The sequence below is a fragment of the Nerophis lumbriciformis genome, linkage group LG19 (genome assembly GCF_033978685.3).
Source record: "Nerophis lumbriciformis linkage group LG19, RoL_Nlum_v2.1, whole genome shotgun sequence".
Classification (NCBI taxonomy): Eukaryota; Metazoa; Chordata; class Actinopteri; order Syngnathiformes; family Syngnathidae; genus Nerophis; species Nerophis lumbriciformis.
Genome location: NC_084566.2, coordinates 6,229,125 through 6,253,197, shown reverse-complemented (window position 1 = coordinate 6,253,197; position 24,073 = coordinate 6,229,125). Strand labels below are relative to the sequence as shown.

The 24,073-nt window shown below is 37.8% G+C and overlaps 1 protein-coding gene across 1 annotated transcript in view; it reads right to left on the bottom strand.

The window, feature by feature from the left end:
- Positions 1-24,073, bottom strand: part of aff2 (AF4/FMR2 family, member 2) — a 429,950-nt gene that overhangs the window by 139,799 nt on the left and 266,078 nt on the right. The window contains exons 6-8 of the mRNA XM_061979661.2: positions 15,269-15,355; positions 11,473-11,506; positions 2,717-2,777 (exon numbers count right to left, since the gene is read on the bottom strand). Coding sequence (XP_061835645.2) covers positions 2,717-2,777; positions 11,473-11,506; positions 15,269-15,355 — 182 coding nt within the window. The remainder of the gene's footprint in view (positions 1-2,716; positions 2,778-11,472; positions 11,507-15,268; positions 15,356-24,073) is intronic.

Sequence of the window (24,073 nt, the reverse complement as noted above, 5' to 3'; positions counted from 1 at the left end):
TGACTGCTATTTCAGAACGGGCTTGACTTTTTGTTGCAGGATGATTGAATCATCTTTTGGCCAAGTATTAAGAATTTCCTACTCTAATGAATAACAACATAGAAAATTAATTATATGGTTAATACAAAAATAATATCTAAAAGTGTATTAAATACAAACATATAATTTATTATAATATACATACATATGTGTATGTATAATAATTAGGGCTCTTATAAATAACAAGTTAACACGTGATTAATTGCAAAAAACCAACATCGCATTAATCACGTATCTACACAGATTAATCACACATGTTTTTATGTACATGCTCCTTTCAGGTCAGCATGTATAGTGACCTGAAAGGTGGGTTGCTATATGCTCAGTGACCAGGTCAAGGCATACGTGAGGAGACTCTGAATGTTGTGCTCGCTGACAAATTTTGCTTAAAAATAAAACCTGACTGGACTTTAGACAAGACTGTTAGCAAGTTTGGAGAAAATGAACGACGTGCTATCAAGTAAAACATTTAGAATGAGTTCCTGCATGACATTCTGACAATAAGATTGCATTTGTGTCAAGATATTTGGCTTTTTTTTTATGTTATTTTAAATTATGCAAGCAAGTAAAAAACTATAATTAACCATGATTAATCCAAATTCAAAAGCTTGATTATTTTGATTTATTAAAAAAATGACAGCACTGGAAAATATGAATTTGTATTATTGACGGTTTGTGTTTTATATTTCACACAATTAAGATCAGGGGTGTCCGAACGTGTTCCAGTGAAAGCCATATACTGAAAAATTAAAGCATGTGGGGGCCAATTTGACACTTTTCATTTTCAAAATCAATACAATAAATAGATTCCTTCACCCTTTTGAAATTCCTCAAGTTTGGCCCTGGGGACTTGGAAGCGTCTCAGTCTAAAAAGATGTTAAAAATAAGTTGGCAGACCGACAGCGAGGTGTGCCCGGCCGGGGCCGACTTCGAGCTGGCGGCGAGGAGGCGTGGCCGGCAGCCCAACAGCGAGGCAGGGCACACCGGAGCCCGTTCCAAGATGGTGGCGAGGAGGCGGGGACGGAAAGCGAGCAGCGAGGCGGGGCGCGCCGGGTTCGACGCCGCGAACCTCACGTGCGGGAATCGCCCGGCTGGGCACAATCGTCTAATCACCTCTTAGTGTGTAAAAGAGCGACAGCCGAGAACGATGGGGCAGAAGGAGTTGGAGAGCCAGCAACGCATTCAGCGCGGAAGAGAGCGAGAGCAAGAGGCAGACGCAGACGACGCGTCCGGCTGAAAAGCGACCGGGAGAGCGAGCAGTGGATGCAGAGCGAAAGCGACCTGAGACTGAGGTTTTATTTGAAAAAATTAAATAAAGTCAACCATGCTCGAAGCAATGTCCTTCCTTGGTGGTCCTGAGAACCCGCACGACAGCTTGCGACTGTCACATAAGTCATATTACTTTTATTACATTTATTATTAAATGTTAATTCTCTAGAATAACTTCAGGTCTATATGTTGATATAAAGTTGAACAAAAAATGTTTTTTATGTTTTTACGACCAAAATATACAATATTTTATTCCTCAAAATATTCAAAGTGGAATATTTGATGTGAGCTAATTGAACCCTTAAATAGGACAATAAGTCATAACAAAAATTATTTTAATTCATTATTATTTTTTGAGCAATTAAAAATACTGGGAATCAAAAAGGGTCCCACTCATAAAAGTCCTAGAAATACTTTAAGTCATACATTTGTTTTTTTACTTTTAACGCTTAAGTCTCAAAATGAACTTCATATCTATCCGTCTATCATAAAATTGTATTATTTCTTATGGTTTTTATGCTTTTTTTGTGAAATAAAACATTGTTCTTTATATGGCAAACACACAAAATATGCAATATTCTCCCCCCCAAAAATTTTGAAGTGGATTTTTTGATGTAAAGTAATTGGAGCCTTGAATAGGTCAATAATTCATAACCACATTGATTTTGATTCATGATTATTTTTTGAGCTATGACAGCTTTAAAGAAAAAAAAACTGCCTGCATGGCAGCTTTGTGTTATAAGAGTCAACATTGAAACTTTTTGTCCTTTAGCGTGTTTGCTCTTTTATCCCATTTGTATTAGGTTTTTTTTAAATAGTATTTTTAGAATGTGCCGTGGGCCATTAAGTAGTTAGCTCAGCCTGCAAATGGCCCCCGGGCCTCACTTTGGACACCCCTGTTTTAGATATATAGAAATATATTTTTGATTGACATTCTACGCTAATGTTGGATCAGATTAGAATTCCCTACATGTTTTAATCTTATGATATGCACACAATCAGAGCTTTGATGGACTTCCAAAGCTGCAGTTGGTCATGTTCTGTTTGGTGGATTTAGCAAAACATTAATTTTGTAAAACAAAATCATTAGGCCTGTGTGGTAGATTTACAAGCATAGAGCCCTGCCTTTCCAAATCTCTCCCTGCCATGAATCTTCTGTGTTGCTATGCCGGTGAAGTGGAGTGGGCTGCAGCTCGAGATGTTGCAATATGCCCCCGGCTCACGTTAAATTAATGTAGCTGCACTTTCCCGCTCTGATCCACACAATCTTTTTCTCTCTCTCTCCTACCAGCAGTGAATTTCATCCGCGAGTCCAACTTAATTTTTTCCTTGAGGCAAATACAATGTCGGGTCAGTCATTGGGTGTGTGTGTTTGTGTGTTTTAGAGAAAGAGGAGAGCCATACTTACGACTTTTGTGGCGCCGTCGGTGGTTTCACAGCTGGCTTGTTAGATGATACAGGACAGCGCTCTGTAACACAACATTTAAGTGTCACCCTTTAGTATTTGTTTGTTGTGTACTGTAATTGTGATTTGTGTTTGACAACAATCCAGACTAGATTGATTTAAAAAAAAAAAACATTTAGTAAACAATTTGTTTTTTTAAGCCACCCCTTTTTTCCTACGCTTTGAGCCCTGCGGCTTATAAAACGGTGCAGGGAATTTATGGATTTTTCTTTGCTGACTTTCCGGGTGCCTCGAAAAACACCATTTTTCGGATATGTAATTTTTAAATAAAATAAGTATTGACTATTGTACAAAAAAACAATATTATGTTTATTTTGTGTTGAAACAAACCAGGAACACCAATGTCGTTAACAATGTGTAACAATAATTTATTTTTTTATGCAGCTGAGATAGGCTCCAGCACCCCCCCCGCGACCCCAAAAGGGACAAGCGGTAGAAAATGGATGGATTGATGGATTAATCACTATATCCCCACATGCTCCGCCCCCTTTCTTCGGTTGCACGGCAAGAAGATTAACCAACAAGGTAAAGTGGATTTTTTTTTTTTCCTCATCATTGTAGCGACCTAGCTCTTACAGTTAAGGAGATTAGTAATTTCAAACTGTGATTGCACCACAGTGCTAGTGACAGTGTGTGTGTTTGTGTGTGCGTGTATGTCTGTGTGTGTTTGTGTGTGTGTGTGCGTGTGTGTGTGTGGTGGCAGTAAAGGTGTGGACTCGAGTCACATGACTTGGACTCGAGTCAGACTCGAGTCATGAATTTGATGACTTTAGACTCGACTTGACAAAATGTAAAAAGACTTGCAACTCGACTTAGACTTTAACATCAATGACTTGTGACTTCACTTGGACTTGAGCCTTTTGAATTGACATGACTTGACATGACTTGCTACTTTCCCCAAAACCCAAAGATGAAAAAGTTATTCGGGAGCGCTCCGTATTTTTCATTGTGTACTTGTCTATCAGCGTTGCGTGTGTCAGCTGGTGTGGTCTCAGTACAACAGCCAATCAAATTAGATCTACTTTGTTTTCATCACACAGCATTCATCCAATCAAATTGCAGGACAACCAACGAAGAAGACATGTCCAAACCACACGCCAGTGAACAAAAAATGATACCTAAAATAATTTTGTTTGGGTATAAAAATTACGAGGTGGTCAACACAAAACGGTTTGCAGTATGCAACACATGCGGTTCGAAAATTTCTGATGGAGAGGCAACAACTTCCAACTTCGTCCGGCATTTGAAGTTGCACAAAGAACGGTAAGTTTTGAATGTAAGATAACGTTTATTGGCTGTGTAGTTAAATCAGTGAGGCTGTAAACTCACTGCTAACGTTATAACGTTATTGCAAACACGGGAATCTGTTGCAGTTCACTACCTTATTCATACTTTTTGTTCAGTGATTTTTTTTAAGCAGGGTTACGTTAGTCAATATATCACACGTAACGTTAGACGGCGGTCAGTAGCACTGCGTATTTTAGCCACCTAAAAAAAGACAAAAATAGTAAAATAAAGGTCAGTTAAAATGTATACTATATTATGAATATGTGTACCGTTTTAGCTAGCTTTCTGACATACTGTTGGTTGTTTACCTCAGTGGTCCCCAACCACCGGGCCGCGGTGGTTGGGGACCGTGGATCGATTGGTATCGGGCCGCACAAGAAATATATATTTTTTTTCTTTTTTTAATTAAATCAACATAAAAAACACAAGATACACTTACAAGTAGTGCACCAACCCAAAACAACTCTCTCCCCCCTTTTGTTCTGGGCATTGAACATGAAGACTCTTCCTTCACTGTTCCGAGTGGCCATGAGAGTCTTGGCAGTGCCTGCCTCCAGTGCTCCAGTGGAGCGAGTTTTCAGCCATGGTGGCATCATACTACGCCCCCATCGTGCACAAATGACTGACAGACTCTTGGCTAATTTGGTCTTTTGCAAATGCAATGCAGCATAGGGCCCTGACATATAAAAAGTACAACTTTTTTGTTATGTTCACGTATATGTCATGTTTTTTCAATGTTAACACTTTTGTACAAATAAGTACATTTGCACTTTATTTTTCAATGTGTTTGTTCTGTAAAGGAATGAGTTAATGTTTAAAATGACTGGTTAATAGTGCTAATATAAAGTGCAATGTCAGCACAATTTTCTTTCCTGCAATTTAAAATGCACTTGTTTTAATAAATAAATACAGCGTTTGAAAAGCATACACAATCTGTGTTAATATATTAGTCTGTGGTTAAAAGGACTTGAAAGGACTCGAAACTCAAAATGCAGGACTTAGGACTTGACTTGAGACTTTCCAGTCTTGACTTTGGACTTGACTCGGGGCTTGCCTGTCTTGACTCGGGACTTGACTCGGACTTGAGGGCAAAGACTTGAGACTTACTTGTGACTTGCAAAACAATGACTTGGTCCCACCTCTGGCAGTAAATGAAGACAGTTCTGTTAGTTGTTGTTTTTAGCTTTGTTATTAAGTAGGAAGTTAATCCATCACTTGTTGTTATATTTGTTTAATATACAGTATTGTATAGAGATTTATATTGTGTTCAAATTTGATTAACTTTTACTAAAATATACACTTTAGTTGAGGCTGGAATGTATTATTTATATTTACATTGTTTCTTAGGGAGAGATTTTCATCAATATACTAACTTTGTCATTTAAAAACCCTGTTCAAGAATCAATGAAGTTTGTAAATCAAGGTTCCACTTTATAATGGCGAAACAAACAGGCACTGTACACCTGCAGTCCCTGATCCCTGATTTTTCTATTGGAATGTATCAGGAATGTTAATATTTTGATATTTATCATGAAATAGTGTTACTAGATTATGAGTTGTCCAAGTGCTAATAAAAACTAATACCGTATTTTTCGGACTATAAGTCGCAGTTTTTTTCATAGTTTGGCCGGGCTCCAGTGCGACTTATATATGTTTTTTTCCTTTTTTATTATGCATTTTCGGCAGGTGCGACTAATACTCTGGTGCGACTCATACTCCGAAAAATACGGTAATACATTTTAAAGACAAAAACCTTGCAGGATTTTCCAGTGCATGTTCCATGCTAATGCTACTGCTCATTTTAATGTTTAAACCACTTAAATGTGATGTCTTGAAGGTGTATGTCTCATTCTTCCAATGAAGTGACCACACCCAGATACAGCATCCAATATACTATTACGCAGCTCATAAAAAAACAAGATTTGTGTTATTTTCTCTGTGAGTGGTCAAATCACTATATTAAATTTAAAATTACTGCTATATATATATATATATATATATATATATATATATATATATATATATATATATATATATATATATATATATATATAGTATATATATATATACCATATTTTTCGGAGTATAAGTCGCACCTGCCGACAATGCATAAAAAAAAAGAAAAAAACCCATATATAAGTCTCACTTGAGCCCGGCCAAACTATGAAAAAAACTGCGAATTATAGTCCGAAAATTACGGTACATATTTTATTTTTTATATATTTTTTAATAAGACATTTAACTTACGATGTAGGGTTTGGGAAAGGTGTGATGCTGGTGTGGCCACAGTGTTCACGTGGCGCTTGTGTGTATGCATGAACAATTACTTGAAAATGACACATTGTTAATGTGAAGATGGCTTTTAACCCAAATTTGAGCTCATATTATCGGGTTTAGACTCCAGAGTATCAAATATAGACATTTTAGGGCTTGTTAAAGGGGCATCTATTATTTGCATTGATAAAAACAATATTGAGTAAATTAACATGTGAGCACGTCCTCTGCTGGATTCATAGCTCAGCACTCCATCTCCCTGCAGATAGCGTCAACAAACCACTTTCAATTTAAGTTACCATTAAAATGTAATTATTATTTATTTTAAAGCAGTGCAAAGTGACATGGCTATAAATACTGTGCACTTTAATAAAACAAATAAATATTCTACTTCAGTTCTTATAACGGGGAATTCTAATTAATATTAGTAATATGTTGCCTTAAATATCAACACAAAAATTGTATACAGAAGCTAAAAAAAAAATAAAAAAAATAACAACAAATATTAATGAATAATATTTGTTGTTATTTTTACGCTCTGAATATAAATAAATATTTCCCAACAGTTTCCCTGGTGAATTTATTCCCTATTGTTTCCTCTGTTTATTGTGTAATTTTTCAGACTTTTCCTGGTTATTGCTTTTGCCAGCTCCTTTTTGCTCCCCTTAGGTTACAAAAACATTTCCTTTGCTGACTGTGGCATCCACATGAGTCAATTGCACGTGTCCCTGCCTCAGAGACATATTTTGTTTTGACTCACAGATCCAAACATGCATTTCTTTGTCTCATTTTGCTGTTCTAATTGTATCTTTGTTCTAGAGAAGGGAAGAGTCCTGACAGGGAAATAAAATACGCTTGTTTTATAGGCAGGTTTATTTAAGAGTCGTATGTCATTCATCCAACAATAAATCAAGTAGCATGTGAAAATGCACGTCAAAATTTGTATAAATAATTAAACATTATTGTCTTTTCCTAATTGCAGTTTACCTTTTGTGTCACCATGTTTACATTGTTTTAATGAAAGAGTAAATATTATATTCAATAGCAATGTGTTAAAAATTACAAAATGTGAAGTTTATGTTATATATTTGTTATGCTTTCACTTGGATTATGGGGAAACACAATCACACATTTTAAAAGTCCAAAATTCGGTAACACTTTAGTATGGGGAACACATATTCACCATTAATTAGTTGCTTATTAACATGCAAATTAGTAACATATTAGCTCTTAATTAGTCATTATTAAGTACTTATTAATGGCTTATTCTGCATGGCCTTATTATACAACCAGTAAGCCATTAACTAAGAGTCTTCCCTCAATAACCTCAGAATTATTGCTTATTACTAACCCTAACCCTAACCCAGTGGTTCTTAACCTGGGTTCGATCGAACACTAGGGGTTCGGTGAGTCGGCCTCAGGGGTTCGGCGGAGGTCAAGACACACCCGACTCATCGTGTAAATAAAACTTCTCCCTATCGGCGTATTACGGATACGGCAACAGCAGAAGTCACACTGATTTGCAGGTGTGAAATTTGTTGTGAGTTTATGCACTGTGTTGGTTTTGTTCTTTGAACAAGGTGATGTTCATGCACGGTTCATTTTGTGCACCAGTAAAAAAACATGGTAACACTTTAGTATGGGGAACATATTCACCAATAATTAGTTGTTTATTAATATGTAAATTAGAAACATATTGGCTCTTAACTAGTCATTATTAAGTGCTTATTAATGCCTTATTTGGCATGGCCTTATTATAACCCTAACCCTCTAACCCTGGCCCTAACACTCTAACCCTAACCCTAACCAAATAACTTTAAATTATGTCTTTGTTACTTAGAATATGTTCCCCATACTAAAGTGTTACCAAAAACATATAACTTTGTCTTGAATTTGAAAAAAAAAAACATTTTATTTTTCACTAAAGAAGGGTTCCGAGAATGCGCATATGAAACTGGTGGGGTTCGGTACCTCCAACAAGGTTAAGAACCACTGCCCTAACCCTAATCTTTACGTATATGTTCCCCTAGTGTCCAAATAACTCTAAATGAAGTCTTTGTTACTTTGATAAGCAACTAATTAATGGTGAGTACCGTATTTTTCGGAGTATAAGTCGTACCGGAGTACCGTATTTTCCGCACTATAAGGCGCACCTAAAAACCACAAATGTTCTCAAAAGCTGACAGTGCGCCTTATAACCCGGTGCGCTTTATTACGATTCATTTTCATAAAGTTTCGATCTCGCAACTTCGGTAAACAGCCGCCATCTTTTTTCCCGGTAGAACAGGAAGCGCTTCTTCTACGCAAGCAACCGCCAAGGAAAGCACCCGCCCCCATAGAACAGGAAGCGCTTCTTCTTCTACCCGCCCCCGGAAGAAGAAGAAAAAACGCGCGGATATCACCGTACGTTTCATTTCCTGTTTACATCTGTAAAGACCACAAAATGGCTCCTACTAAGCGATCCGGTTCATAAAAAGACGCAATCTCTCCATCCGCACACGGATTACTACCGTATTTCACAGCAACTGATATTCCTGTGAACCGCACTGTGGAACGGGAGCACGTACGGTGAATATTCGCACCACAGGGAATGAGAAGTCATCCTTCACTGTGGTTCTAGCTTGCCATGCTAACTTCCACCCATGGTGATATTCAAAAGGAAGACCTTGCCAAAAGAGACCTTTCCAGCCGGCGTCATCATAAAAGCTAACTCGAAGGGATGGATGGATGAAGAAAAGATGAGCGAGTGGTTAAGGGAAGTTTACGCGAAGAGGCCGGGTGGCTTTTTTCACACAGCTCCGAAGGCGAACACACCTTCACTAAGACGGGCAGACAGCGCCGGACGACATACGCCAAAATTTGCCAGTGGATCGTAAATGCCTGGGCAGATATTTCGGTCACAACTGTGGTCCGAGCTTTCCGGAAGGCAGGATTCACAGAACAACAGCGACACTGACTCCCGATGACTTCGACGAGACGGAACCGGCCATTTTGGATACCACGCTTGCGCAACTTTTCAATTCGGACACCGAAGACGAAGAATTCGAAGGATTTACGAATGAAGAATAACTTCAGAAGGTGAGCGCTATGTTTATTTTGTGTGTTGTGACATTAACGTTCGAGCAACATTATGTTACTATTGCTCTACACCATTTTGAATTTTACTATGTTTGTGATTGCACATTTGCGTACATTTTGGGACAGAGTTGTTAGAACGCTGGTTTTCAATATATTATTAAAGTTTGACTGAACTATCTGACTGTTTTTTTGACATTCACTTTAGCGCAGCGTTTTTTTGACATTCACTTTAGCGCAGCGTAGGCGCGGCTTATAGTCCGGGCGGCTTATTGGTGGACAAAATTATGAAATATGTAATTCATAGAAGGTGCGGCTAATAATCCGGTGCGCCTTATAGTGCGGAAACTACGGTATAAGTCGCACCAGCCGAAAATGTATAATAAAGAAGGAAAAAAACATATATAAATCGCACTGGAGCCCGGCCAAACTATCGGCCAAACTATGAAAAAAACTGCGACTTATAGTCCGAAAAATACGGTATGTTCCCCATACTAAAGTGTTACCCAAAATTCAAATGAATAGAGCAAAAACAGAATTAATGGCAGTAATTAGAAATTAGAGTTATTATCTCTAAAGTACTCTTCTGCATTTTCTCCTGAGAGCAAACCTCCTCTGCAATTGATGTTTGTGTTTTGCTAAACAGGGCTATTTGTTTTTGTTTTGCAAATTTGAAATTCTGATAGAAGAAATTGACCAAGAATAAATGAAGTTATTTAAAAAAATCTGACTAAAATAATTGAACGATAATGTCAGAGTTTGTGCCACTCTACATGTTTTTCCTTGTTAGAGATTTGTATAGTGCATTTAAATTGCTTTGTGGTTCACTAGCAAAAGTAAGCAAACAGTATGATTCAATAACAGATTAGTGGAAGAGACCAACGAATCACAACACCTTGTTAGGATGCGTAAACACTTGACTTGCCCCTGGGCACTAGCAACACATGCTAGGCCACTGCATAAAACAGTTAATGACCTCGGAGGGCTTTCAAGTTTTAGTGCTGATTAGAATAATTGATGATACTGAATACCAAAAACATGCTTTATGTCTACAGGTTTGTTTTTTTAGGCAGTAGAGGAGAGCACATTCATTCGGAAGACACAAGTGTTGTCAAATACTCGGCCAACCAAAAAAAAGTTCACGGCACAGATTTAACAAAGACATTTGTTTAGAGTTTCCTATTGGATAATTAGTGCATGACTGATTATGTTTCAGCTGGAATCAAGCTATTTAACACTAATTGATGCAGTAAAAAAGCTTTTCATTTGTGTCAAAAGACAAACCCTCTGGTCGTGGAAAATATGCAGAGCCGCATGTGGTTCTGAGATTTCTTCTTGAAACCCGAGTAGAGGAAACGTGCATTTTTGAAAAGAGTTTTATAATTTCTGACACTCTGTGAGGCAACGAATGTGTTGTGACTGGTGATTGGATGAGAGGATGGAAGGCGAGGAAAAGGAGACTGGCATTTGTGTGTGCCGTGAGAGAAACGTCGGCTTCTTGGATGAGAGACCATTGCTTTAAGCTACCCATGAATACATCCCGTTTCTGACATTTCCTGAAAGTTCAATGAAAATGTGCCCGTAACTTTTTGACTTATCAAAAATAGAATAAAAGGAACGGTCTCAGTGGATGCAGGCGTGATGCTATCACACACTCGCGCACGCACGCACACATACACCTGCTCAGAGGACTTGTGGTTAGAGTGTCCGCCCTGAGATCGGTAGGTCGTGAGTTCAAACCCCAGCCGAGTCATACCAAAGACTATTAAAATGGGACCCATTACCTCCCTGCTTGGCACTCAGCATCAAGGGTTGGAATTGGGGGTTAAATCACCAAAAAAATTATTCCCAGGCGCCGTCACCGCTGCTGCCCACTGCTTCCCTCACCTCCCAGGGGGTAAACAAGGGGATAGGTGAAATGCAGAGGACACATTTCACCACACTTAGTGTGTGTGTTTGACAAGAGGTGGGTTCTTGTGGGTGCTACTGCTTTCATAACGTAACACCAGTAGGTGCTAATGACTCTACGGCCAGCAGGTGAGCATTGACGTTGGGTAACTTACTTGTGTTGTAGCCTGAGGTCACATGCTGCGACTCCTATGGAGAGAAATAGGATAAAAGTAGAGGCAAATGTGTTAATGAATAAACCATCAAAAGTCATTTTGTATACTATACATATGTATACTACTTATCTGTGCTACATCATAATGCAATCATCCAAAACAAGGAAAACATCACTTTCTTTCTTACTTTCTCCAGGAAAAAAAACAGGTAATTTTTTTCATTCATATTTTGACTAAAGTTAACATGTGCTTAAAAAAAAGGACAGAAGATACTTTATAACAAGGGTGTCAAACTTACGGCCCGCAAGTTTTATCTGGCCCGCGGGATGAGTTTCCTAAGTATAAAAATTAGCCAAATTTTTTAAATAAAATAAACTGTTGTTCTAAATGTGTCCACTAGATGTCACAATAGCAATTCTTTGAATCTTTGTAGATTATGCTACATATGTAAACAAATAAACCACATGTTAGTGCACCAGTCGAGGAAAATGAGCAAACTACATAAATAACATCCTGTAATTTGATTTTGATATTATTTTTCTATCTTGATGGATTGAATAATAACACCAATGAGTTGACTGAAAAAAATAATCACATAATTTATTTAGAAAGTATAAATAACGACAAATAAAGATATAATACTATTAACCGCAACATGTAAGTGTAAAAAAAACCCAACAACATTATGATTTATACATTTTCAGAATGTGCTTGTTCTATTTTCAAACAAAGAAAACAATCTGAAGTAGTCTTTATTTTTAAGTTATCGTGCTGTGATTTTACCAGTCCGACCCACTTGACAACATGAAAACATACAGTCATGTATAGATGTACATCATTCTGGAATGGGTTGCCATCTCACATCAATCTCTCACAAAGTAAATTGTCATTCAAGACAGCTTTGAAGAAACACCTTTTGCAGCTGCCCACATGACATGGATTTTTAATACTGGTTTTAACTAGCTTTTTATCTTATGTTGTATTTTTCCATTGTATAATGTCTGGTAATGCATGTATTCTTTGTATTTTAATTTTGTATGCTCCTATATGGACCCCAGGAAGACTAGCAGTCGCCTTGGCGTCAGCTAATGGGGATCCATTCAATAAACAATTCAATAAACAATACTTGACTTGGGAGTAGATTTTTTTCCATGTGGCCCCCAATCTGAAATGAGTTTGACACGCCTGCTTTAAAATGATAAACTTTTTTAGCGAGGTTGTATTATTGAGCAAAATGTGTCCTTTTATGCAATGAAACAAATCATGGAAAAAAAAATCATAGCAATTCGAGAATTCATGTTAATGTTTTTCTCCATACTTCTTCCCTATTTAGTATCATTTTCTCTGTGTTGTGCACACATGCTAACAAGGAGGCAAAACGATGCCCTATATTTTATCTATCAGTAATAAACATCACAGTATTGTGAAAATTAACCAATAATTTATTAGCAGTTAACCCTTTTCACAACATCGCCTTTAAAGTGTTATTTCAAAAGTGGAAATAAGTCTAAATTAACTAGTAAGTTGACACAACTAACACCCTCCTACTATTATTTATGAACACAAATAAAACTCCTCATTTAATTGTAATATTGTCACTGTTGCCATTGTATAAAACAGAAGTGCTCTACTATGACAACCACATAAAGTTAATGGAAAAACATAGCTAATGGAGTAAATATAAGGGTGTGGGAAGTCACCTCATTACATGATAACATTTGTTTTACAACGTTTCGTGATTAAGTACACACTCCCATACATTATGAATACTGTACAAAAAGAAAAAGACAGCTATTTACTAGCAGTGTTGGAAAAACATGATTCATATCCGAATCACGATTCATATTTATTATGATTTTAAAACAGTTTAAAATTAAAAAAGAAAACAACATTGTAAAAAACTTAATTTAGGCCGGGTCCGAACTTACTCGCTATGTTTATACGTCAGCAACCAAGAGGAGCTATTGCAACATGTAAACTGTTTTAAAATGGTTTTATCATAATCAATGTACAAAATAATATGTTGTAATCATCGAGAATCTAGAATTGCGTTAAATCAGGAACAAACCCTGAATCAAATTTTCACCCCGAGAATCGGAATCCAATTGAATCGTGAGTTGTAAGATACTAGTTACGAAGAATATGTAGGCGAATAAATACATTGACAAAGTCACTCTTGTGCTTTTAGTTTAATTTAACGGTCATTATGTCTCTTGCGTGTGATACAAACTTTTGTGGTGGTAGCGGGTCAAAGAAAAGAAAAGTGAAAGTGGAATGTAAAGTAAAATGATAAAACTTAAAATGCTTAGAAAGAGGATGGATCAACATTGGCTGCAGGCTTGGGCCAAGTTGCTAAAAGGCTGCGACCATCATTAAGGATAGAGATGGTATATTTGAACGTGAAATAGACAGTAAAAATGTAGTAGAATAGTGGTCTCATTATTGAGAATTCCTCCTTCCAATGAATCTGTCCCTCCCTATTGTACTCTTTTTTTTTTTTCATTTAATTCTCGAATATAATCTTTTCATTACCATATTTTATATGTACGTCATATACATACATGTTTATGCGTTAATTTTGCTATAATTTAGGTACAGGTTCCGACTTACACCAAAAATAAAATTCTAAATAAATAACCCTGATTGAAACACAATTGAAATGTTGGTGGCTGACAAGCCTTTTTTGTGCATATTGGTCATTGGTCAAACAGCATATGATGCATTTTTGGCTATTACTGTCAACGATATGTGCCTAAAACCCAATAAAGAAATGTTAAAAAAATAAATAAAATAAAATTGCAGTCGTAGGAACGGTACTCATAACCTGTCAGGTGTCCAAAGCGGGGCATGGGCCATTTGTTGGTCTATTGGTCACAACACTTTTTAAAAAGTAATTCAAAATGACTTAAAAACTTATTTTCAACCTAAACAGTTTGGATCGTGAATGTGCTCAAACAGTACTCATACACATACTGAAATTTTCTGACCAAGTTATGTATATACTGTATTTTTTTAAATAACAAAAATAAATACAAACTATAAGAAAAAAACACTATTTTGTATGTTTAGTTTTCCTTATGCTTCACTAATAGTGTTTCAGTCTTAGTATTGTATCTGTTTTATTGGCAAAGTTGTTACTGTTTTAAATATCGGTTTGCACTGTAGCACTTCAAGATTTATTTAAATGAAAAGTGCTTAACAAAGAAAATCCATTATTATTATTAGTTACAAAAAAAAAAAGTTATTCCATTTATTTAAAAAAAAATGCAACAACAGCATTTAGCATGAACAAAAAGGAGCAGAAAGATGTAAAACTTATAATATCTACCCCCTATCAACAAAGTCATATACAGTTCCAGGTTATTTGAGCTGTCTGATGCGGGAGTCTTATCAATTTCAGGTTATCAAAACACAATTGGCAATCAGGAATCCTCCTGATTGCCAGTCAGGAAGGGATACCAGCACTAAAAGGCATACAAGAACAGGAAATGGTTCTAACAAAACAAAGGAAAGGAAGATAATACCAAACACAGAAAAACACGAAAAGTTATGACGGATCATGACACCTACTTCAAAACATTGTGAAAAAATGTAATATTTCGCAAACATTTTTCCACTTTAAGTGCTTTTCACAGAATAATTAGCTTGGTTTGAGAAGGAAGGTGTTCTAAAGGCTTAAACTATTGTTAGCTATTTTGCAGATTTTCAACTACAGTATCTGGTTGCTGGTATTCTTGGAACCTAACCTCCACAGTGGAATAGGAAGACTGTAATTGCACTGATGAGCCCTACTAACCTTGCTGGGAATAGGGAACTTGGTCTGGTCAGCTTTTCCTGGCGTGTGTATGGCGGTAAGAGGGGGTGGCCAGGAGTGGGTCATCTCCTAAATACAAACACAAATGGACATTTTACACTTATTAAGTATGCTCCATGATTCCATTTACATTTGTGCACCACACCAAAGAGGAATTGTGTGGAAATAACAATGCTGCGTAACGTTCAACAAATCTGACTAGAGGGATTCATTTCTACAAGCGCTTGGATGCAGAAGACCCGAGTCAGCATTCAGTTGTAGTTGTGTTGACTCGCACACACCAGGACTGTATTATTACCGTACTCACATTATGAAGTGAGAAGTGTATTGGGAGTTGGTAGCACACTCAGGGATCTGAGTATGAACTAAGTGCAGAGTGTCAATGTTCAAGAATAAAAGCTGACTCCAGCTGGTTACATTAAAATCTCAGCTGTGGGAGCAATGCAGCAACATTTGAGGTAAATTAATCACGAATCGTATCGTCCTTCTCGGATCAATTTTAACTCTGGCTTCAATTAGTTACATTAGTTGCCCATGACGTGATGCCCGGCAGTTTGTGTTTGCATGCGTGCTCTTCACAGCTATTGAATCCACAGGGTCGATCCTCATACAGTATATTGAACTCATGGAATGGACCTTTCACTCGATACCTCTCTCAATGGGTACTTGTATCATATCATAGAACAGAACAAATATCTCTATCAAAAAGTCTGCCTGTACAAAGATAACAATGACAGTTTTTAGTGACATTGTCAGGAGACAGCATTGATTTTTGTCAATACTACATAGACCCAAATATAAAACAGCGTTCCAGTTTTCTTGCCATAGATCCCAATACTCCTCATTTGTTACTAAAATATAGTAACCTTTGCTGAGTAAGACTGCTGCCGCTGAAACTTTCATATAGTTTTTCTTAGGCCTTTTAGGAACCTTTACAGGAACTTTCCCTTGTACCTACTGTGTTTTAACCAAAAACAAATCCTAGTAGGGGCCGGCGTGGCGCAGTTGGGAGAGTGACTTTGCCAGCAACCTAAGGGTTCCTGGTTCAATCCCCACCTTCTACCAACCTTGTCACGTCCGTTGTGTCCTTGAGCAAGACACTTCACCCTTGCACCTGATGGGTCGTGGTTAGGGCCTTACACAGCTCCCGCCATCAGTGTGTGAATGTGTGTGTGAATGTGTGAATGTGGAATTAGTGTCAAAACGCTTTGAGTACTTTGAAGGTAGAAAAGCGCTATACAAGTATAATGCATCTACCATTTACCATTAGTAGCGAGGTGGGACTTTCGGGAGTTCCCAGGAACTTTAGAGGGGCGGGCAAATTTGTTGAACAAATTTGTGGCGTTTTTCAAACTTTGTACTCAAAGTTTTGTCCGCCATGACAGTATGCAAGGGCAATTTGTTTATTTCTTATTTCTTGTGTTTCTACAATAACATACTTGACAACAGAGAGAAAGAAGAACAAAAGGAACATTCGTGGGGTATCTGTGTGCTGGAGCACACTGATCAGTGAAACTATCTTACCGTGTTTTTACTCGGCTGTAGTCTTTAAACTAGTATGCAGTTTAATGTTGTTCATGAATTTTTACAAACTTCATTTCAATGCGCGAAACTTCGAGAAGTGGACAAACTCTAGAAAACGTATATACAGAGGAATCTAAAGTATTCAGCCGGACTTCGAAACGGCAAATGGTAAATGGTAAATGGGTCGTACTTGTATAGCGCTTTTCTACCTTTTTAAGGAACTCAAAGCGCTTTGACACTATTTTCCACATTCACCCATTCACACACACACATTCACACACTGATGGCGGGAGCTGCCATGCACGGTGCTAACCAGTCCCATCAGGAGCAAGGGTGAAGTGTCTTGCTCAAGGACACAACGGACGTGACTAGGATGGTAGAAGGTGGGTATTGAACCAGTAACCCTCAGATTGCTGGCACGGCCACTCTCCCAACTTCGCCACGCCGTCCCAAGGTGAGCTGCTCACTGGGACTCAGACCTCGTAGTTTGAAGAGAAATATGAAATGGGGGGCCGAATGAAGGAAAATCTCATCAAATATTCACTACTTACTTTATTACATGCTGTAAAAGTAATCAGTGACTCATTATATGTGTAGTTATTAGCCTTAACCAGAGTGAACTGAATGCTAATGCTAAGAGGCTAGCGCTAAGTCTAAAGTGGCTGTGTTGTTGTTGTGAGATAAACATTGACATTTATTATTAATATATTGTTATTTACAGCTGAAATGGACCACAAGGACTCACCTGACCCTTATAAATTCAAGACACGACTTTCTGACTGTTGGACATTGTGGACAAAAGCCGTATTTTTTTTGGTAAAATTCGGCACACTTCGTTTTTAAATAATATTTTTTTGTGAATTATTGCTTTGTATTTCATTCACATCATTTTAGTAAAATAAATATGACCCAATATTGTCTGTTTATTTACACGGTATCAGTGTAGAAATATATTGTACCACTCATCCATATGTCATCAACCTGATTTGTATAAACTACAATAAAACTGTGAGATGCTGTGGAAACACAAACCACACAATTCTGCAGGAACCTTTTGTTCCAGGAAATAGAGATTCCAAGAATTTAAAGTTCCTGAACTCTTGGTGGAAAAAGGCCTCTTTTTTCAGGCACTCCCGCCACTTTTCATAGTTTGGCCGGGGGTGCGACTTATACTCAGGAGCGACTGATGTGTGAAATTATTAACACATTACCATAAAATATCAAATAATATTATTCAGCTTATTCATGTAAGAGACTAGACGTATAAGATTTCATGGGATTTAGCGATTAGGAGTGACAGATTGTTTGGTAAACGTATAGCATGTTCTATATGTTATAGTTATTTGAATGACTCTTACCATAATATGTTACGTTAACATACCAGGCACGTTCTCAGTTGGTTATTTATGCCTCATATAACGTACACTTATTCAGCCTGTTGTTCACTATTCTTTATTTATTTTAAATTGCCTTTCAAATGTCTATTCTTGGTGTTGGGTTTCATCAAATACATTTCCCCAAAAAATGCGACTTATACTCCAGTGCGAATTATATATGTTTTTTTCCTTCTTTATTATGCATTTTTGGCCGGTGCAACTTAAACTCGGGAGCGACTTATACCCCGAAAAGTACGGTATATAAGAAATACTTCCATGTTTATTTGTCCGTTAAATTTAAGCCACTACGAAATTGGATTAGTCGCTAAATTCTAAAGGGAAAAGACATCGCGACTTGGTTTAAGGAAACAATAAGGTGGGATAAAGTATTATTTTCATATAATCTTGGCATTCAGCTATTAACACCAACGTGCAACATGCAAAGACATACCATATTTTCCGGACTATAAGCAGCTACTTTTATCCAATGCTCTGAACTCTGAAGTTTATAAAATGGTGCAGCTATAATTTGTCATAATGTTTTTGCGATAAAAACTGACGACTTAATAGCTGGCCACCATGCTGTCCCAAAATGTCCTCTACAATCCGTGACGTCACGCGCAGGCGTCATCATACCGAGACGTTTTCAGCAGGATATTTCCCGCGAAATTTAAAATTGCACTTTAGTAAGCCAAAAAGTTAACATTGTTGCAATGTTAAGATTTCATCATTGATATAAAAACTATCAGACTGCGTGGTCGGTAGTAGTGGGTTTCAGTAGGCCTTTAATGTTTATTCAACTACAATTGAAACACATACTGGTACTTGTATAGACACTGCCACACACAGGCCTGGGGTCAAAGGTCTTACAAAGGGTACGAGCGTCATAACTTCCCATCATGCATCCTCTCAGTGGAGTGGATGACTCATCAGATGACTCATGTGTACGAAATAATTTGTGTTAGTCAGTGTGAGAGAGCAGTGATACTTAACATAATAAAGAAGCCCATATTATGGCTGGTATCAGACTAGTTCAAGTGTCTGTACCTCATGTGTGCGATTCTAACACACTCTGAAGTCTGTTTTGTTGCTAGGCAACTCTTCTCTGACATCATCATGTGCATAATATGCGAGTGACTATGTTTTGACAGACGGCACTCCTGATTATGCGTGTGTGTATTTTAATTATGTGTGTTTGCGTCTATAAATGTGTTACGGTGACTTATTATCTCTGTCACACGAGCTCAGCCACACTCACTCACTCACAAACACACACACGCACACGCACACACACACACACACACACACACACACACACACACACACACACACACACACACACACACACACACCTACAATACATATCAATGTGATGTTCATCTCAGTCTTGTCATCTGGTCCCATGAACAATTATTCAGTATCCATTACACAGACAAAATGCCCTCACTGTTGATTGGGGATTCTAGAAGGTTATCTCTCTTGTGGCTCACACATGTCTAGTCTGTTGCTTCATGTGGTTAAATACCAACTGAGTCATAACTGAAGACATATTTAAAAGAAAAAAGTGGTGAATTCCCAGTGAAAAAACTAGAAAAGGGCACATAATGCAATTCTCTGTAATGCACTTTTATTTTTAGTGCTGAATTGTATTAAGGCATTTCCACTGAATCAATGCCATTTACCATTTAAAAAATTGTATTAATTAATCCAAGGAAACAACACACAACAATACCATAATGATGCAATTCCAATTCCAAAACCAAACCCGACCCAGCAACATTCAGAAAAGTAATAAACAAAGCAATTGAGAGGACACACAAACATGACACAAAACAATCCGAAAGCAGTCAAACAAAAATGAATATTATCAACAACAGTATCAATATTAATAACAATTCCAACATATCAGTGATTAGAAATCCCTCATTGACATTATCATCACAGCCATTTCTAAAAAACAAAAACATTAAAAAAATGAACAATAGTGTCACAGTGGCTTACACTTGCATCGCATCTCATAAGCTTGACAACACATTGTGTCCAATATTTTCCACAAATATAAAATAAGTCATATTTTTGGTTAATTTAATAGTTAAAACAAATTTAAATAATAGATCCCATATTCCAATATATGACTCATTAGTATCAAAACTAAATGCAGTTGTTTCTACTGATATCATTTCCATAGCTTGTGTGTACCAGTCAGTATGAGTTGGACTATCAACATCTATCCATTTCTTTAAATATTACCCTTTTTGTTATGATGCATATTGAAAGGAATGCATTTTTACTCTGATAACACACATATTGAACTACTCAAAATGAGTATTTGCCAATTTTGAGCGATTTATTCATTTTTTTTAAAGTTCCTCAGCCGACGGTTTGAGTATAAGTAGTTACACTTGATTAGCAGGAGTAAGTAGATGAAATATAGCTGTATGAAATTGATAGTAAATTATGTACACACTGAGGGCCTAATTTACTAAAGTCCTACTACCACACGATAAACAACGTGTGCAATATATAAAAGTGTGTGTACTATTAGTGGGCGTGTTGCATGTGATCTACTAACACTGTGTATACAATTCAAAAGTGGTGCAGACCGCCTTATTTAGAGAAAGATTTTGCATGCATACCGGGCATCACCACGGAGACAGTCGATCATTTACTGCACATTCATTTTATCATGCTCCTACCTGTGAGGTTTTCTATGTTTTCAAACAAGCAGGAGACATCTACCACTTTCTATGGGCATTTTATACACAGTTCCAAAACACAAAGCCTTTCAAGGCGCACCTTCAGTGTGCTAAAAGTTGGTTCTGTTGTCCAGGTCACACTTCAAAACAGTCCATAAAATGTGTACACATTATATTTACAGCATTTCAAAAACATGACAAAATGCCACCTGTTGGACCACACGATGCCATAAATGTGGAGGAAAACATGTGTCTTCATGGAGACAGCCGGAATAAACGGTCGGGTGGCGTGCACCACTTTTGCTCTTATCAATTGTACACACATTTTTTCTAGATCTCCTGCAACGCGCCCACCAATAGTACACATAATTTTATAGATTGACTATCTGATCACCATCATATTCTTTGTAGATCAGGCCCAATGTATCCCTAAATATGTCTAAAATAGTTTTAAGAGCTATTTACCTATTTTTACCTAGTTTTAGCCCTGTCAAGCTTAAACCTGGATGCATTTGCAAAAGTGCAATATCTTTATCTGTACAGTAAATCTATTTATATTTATATCCTTCTTTTGTAAATGCAAACACTCTGCACTTAATTGCTTTTTTGTCCTGCACTACAACAAGCTAATGCAACGAAATGTCGTTCTTATCTGTATTGTAAAGTTCAAATTTAAACGAGTCTAAGTCTATTTTTAATCATTGACTTTACGTCATAATCTTAATTTTAGCATGAATAATTATTTTTGTCTGTTCTAGTTTAAGAATGTTACATTGTGAAAATAACTATTCAAATACGATTTTTGGGGTTTTCCCCCCACATAAAGAATATTGTTTAAAGAATCTGCATCATCCCGAGGATGCCTAATTTAAGAATTGCAAGTTAATAATGCTTGTTTTCCGAATAAAATACTGATTTCTATCTTCTGCTAATTTCTAAATACACAAATCTTAACTTAAGATGTCTTATCAAGTAAAATGAACTAGCTGCACGGACAGATGATTTCACTAGTTTGTAGTATTTTTTTTCCTAAAATCTAGTCTTTTTATCTTATGTGAGTGTGAATGTTGTCTGTCTATCTGTGTTGGCCCTGTGATTGAGGTGGCGACCTGTCCAGGGTGTACCCCGCCTTCCACCCGAATGCAGCTGAGATAGGCTCCAGCCCCCCCGCGACCCCAAAAGGGACAAGCGGTAGGAAATGGATGGATGGATCGATTTTGTCAGCTCTTTTTTGCAGTGTATATTGTTTACTGAGCAGCATCAACGCAATCTGTTGGCATCATACACTATATTGCCAAAAGTTTTTGGCCACCCATTAAAATGATGAGAATCAGGTGTCCTAATCACTTGGCCCGGTCACAGGTGTATAAAATCAAGCACGTAGGCATGGAGACTGTTTCTACAAACATTTGTGAAAGAATGGGCCGCTTTCAGTGAGTTCCAGGGTGGAACAGTCATAGGATGCCACCTGTGCAACAAATCCAGTCGTGAAATTTCCCCGCTCCTAAATATTCCAAAGTCAACTGTCTGCTTTATTATAAGAAAAGTGAAGGGTTTGGGAACAACAGCAACTCAGCCACCAAGTGGTAGGCCACGTAAACTGACAGAGTGGTCAGCGGATGCTGAAGCGCATAGTGCAAAGACTTTCTGCACAGTCAGTTGCTACAGAGCTCCAAACTTCATGTGACCTTCCAATCAGCCCACGTACAGTACGCAGAGAGCTTCATGGAATGGGTTTCCATGGCCGAGCAGCTGCATATAAGCCATACATCACCAAGTCCAATGCAAAGCGTGGGATGCAGTGGTTTAAAGCACGTCGCCACTGGACTCTAGAGCAGTGGAGACGCCTTCTCTGGACTGATGAGTCATGCTTTTCCATCTGGCAATCTGATGGCCCAGTCTGGGTTTGGAGGTTGTCAGGAGAACGCTACATTTCTGACTGCATTGTGCCAAGTGTGAAATTTGTTAGAGCAGGAATTATGGTGTGGGGTGGTTTTTCAGGAGTTGGGCTTGGCCCCTTAGTTGCAGTGAAAACAACTTTGAATGCTCCAGGATACCAAAACATTTTGGACAATTCGATGCTCCCAACCTTTTGGGAACAGTTTGGAGCGGGCCCCTTCCTCTTCCAACATAACTGTGCACCAGTGCACAAAGCAAGGTCCATAAAGACATGGATGACAGAGTCTGGTGTGGATGAACTTGACTGGCCTGCACAGAGTCCTGACCTGAACCCGATAGAACACCTTTGGAATGAATTAGAATGGAAACTGAGAGCCAGGACTTCTCGACCAACATCAGTGTGTGACCTCACCAATGCGCTTTTGGAAGAATGGTCGAAAATTCCTATAAACACACTCCACAACCTTGTGGACAGCCTTCCCAGAAAAGTTGAAGCTGTAATAGCTCCAAAAGGTGGACCCACATCATATTGAACCCTATGGAATAGGAATGTGAGTCAAGGCAGGTGGTCAAATACTTTGGCAATATACTGTACATGGCAGTGGTTCTTAACCTTGTTGGAGGTATCGAACTCCACCGGTTTCATATGCGCATTAACCGAACCCTTCTCCAGTCTTGTCTTGAATTTTTCAAATTCAAGACAAAGTTATATCTTTTTTTACTGGTGCACAAAATGAACCGTGTATGAACATCACCTTGTTCAAAGACTAAAACCAACACAGTGCATGAACTCACAACAAATTACACATCTGCAAATCAGTGCTGTTGCCGTATCCATAATACGCTGATAGGGAGAAGTTTTTATTTGAGTCGGGTGTGTCTTGACCTGCGCGGCGGAGGCTACCCCGAACCCCTGAGGCCGACTCACCGAACCCCTAGGGTTCAATCAAACCCAGGTTAAGAACCACTTGTATATGGTGAACCATGATGGAAATGAAAGAATGATATTCAAACCCTAATTTGTGCTAAAACATTTTGTGTGGTTGTATTTTAAAGGGGAACATTATCACCAGACCTATGTAAGCGTCAATATATACCTTGATGTTGCAGAAAAAAGACCATATATTTTTTTAACCGATTTCCGAACTCTAAATGGGTGAATTTTGGCGAATTAAACGCCTTTCTAATATTCGCTCTCGGAGCGATGATGTCACAACGTGGCGTCACATCGGGAAGCAATCCGCCATTTTCTCAAACACCGAGTCAAATCAGCTCTGTTATTTTCCGTTTTT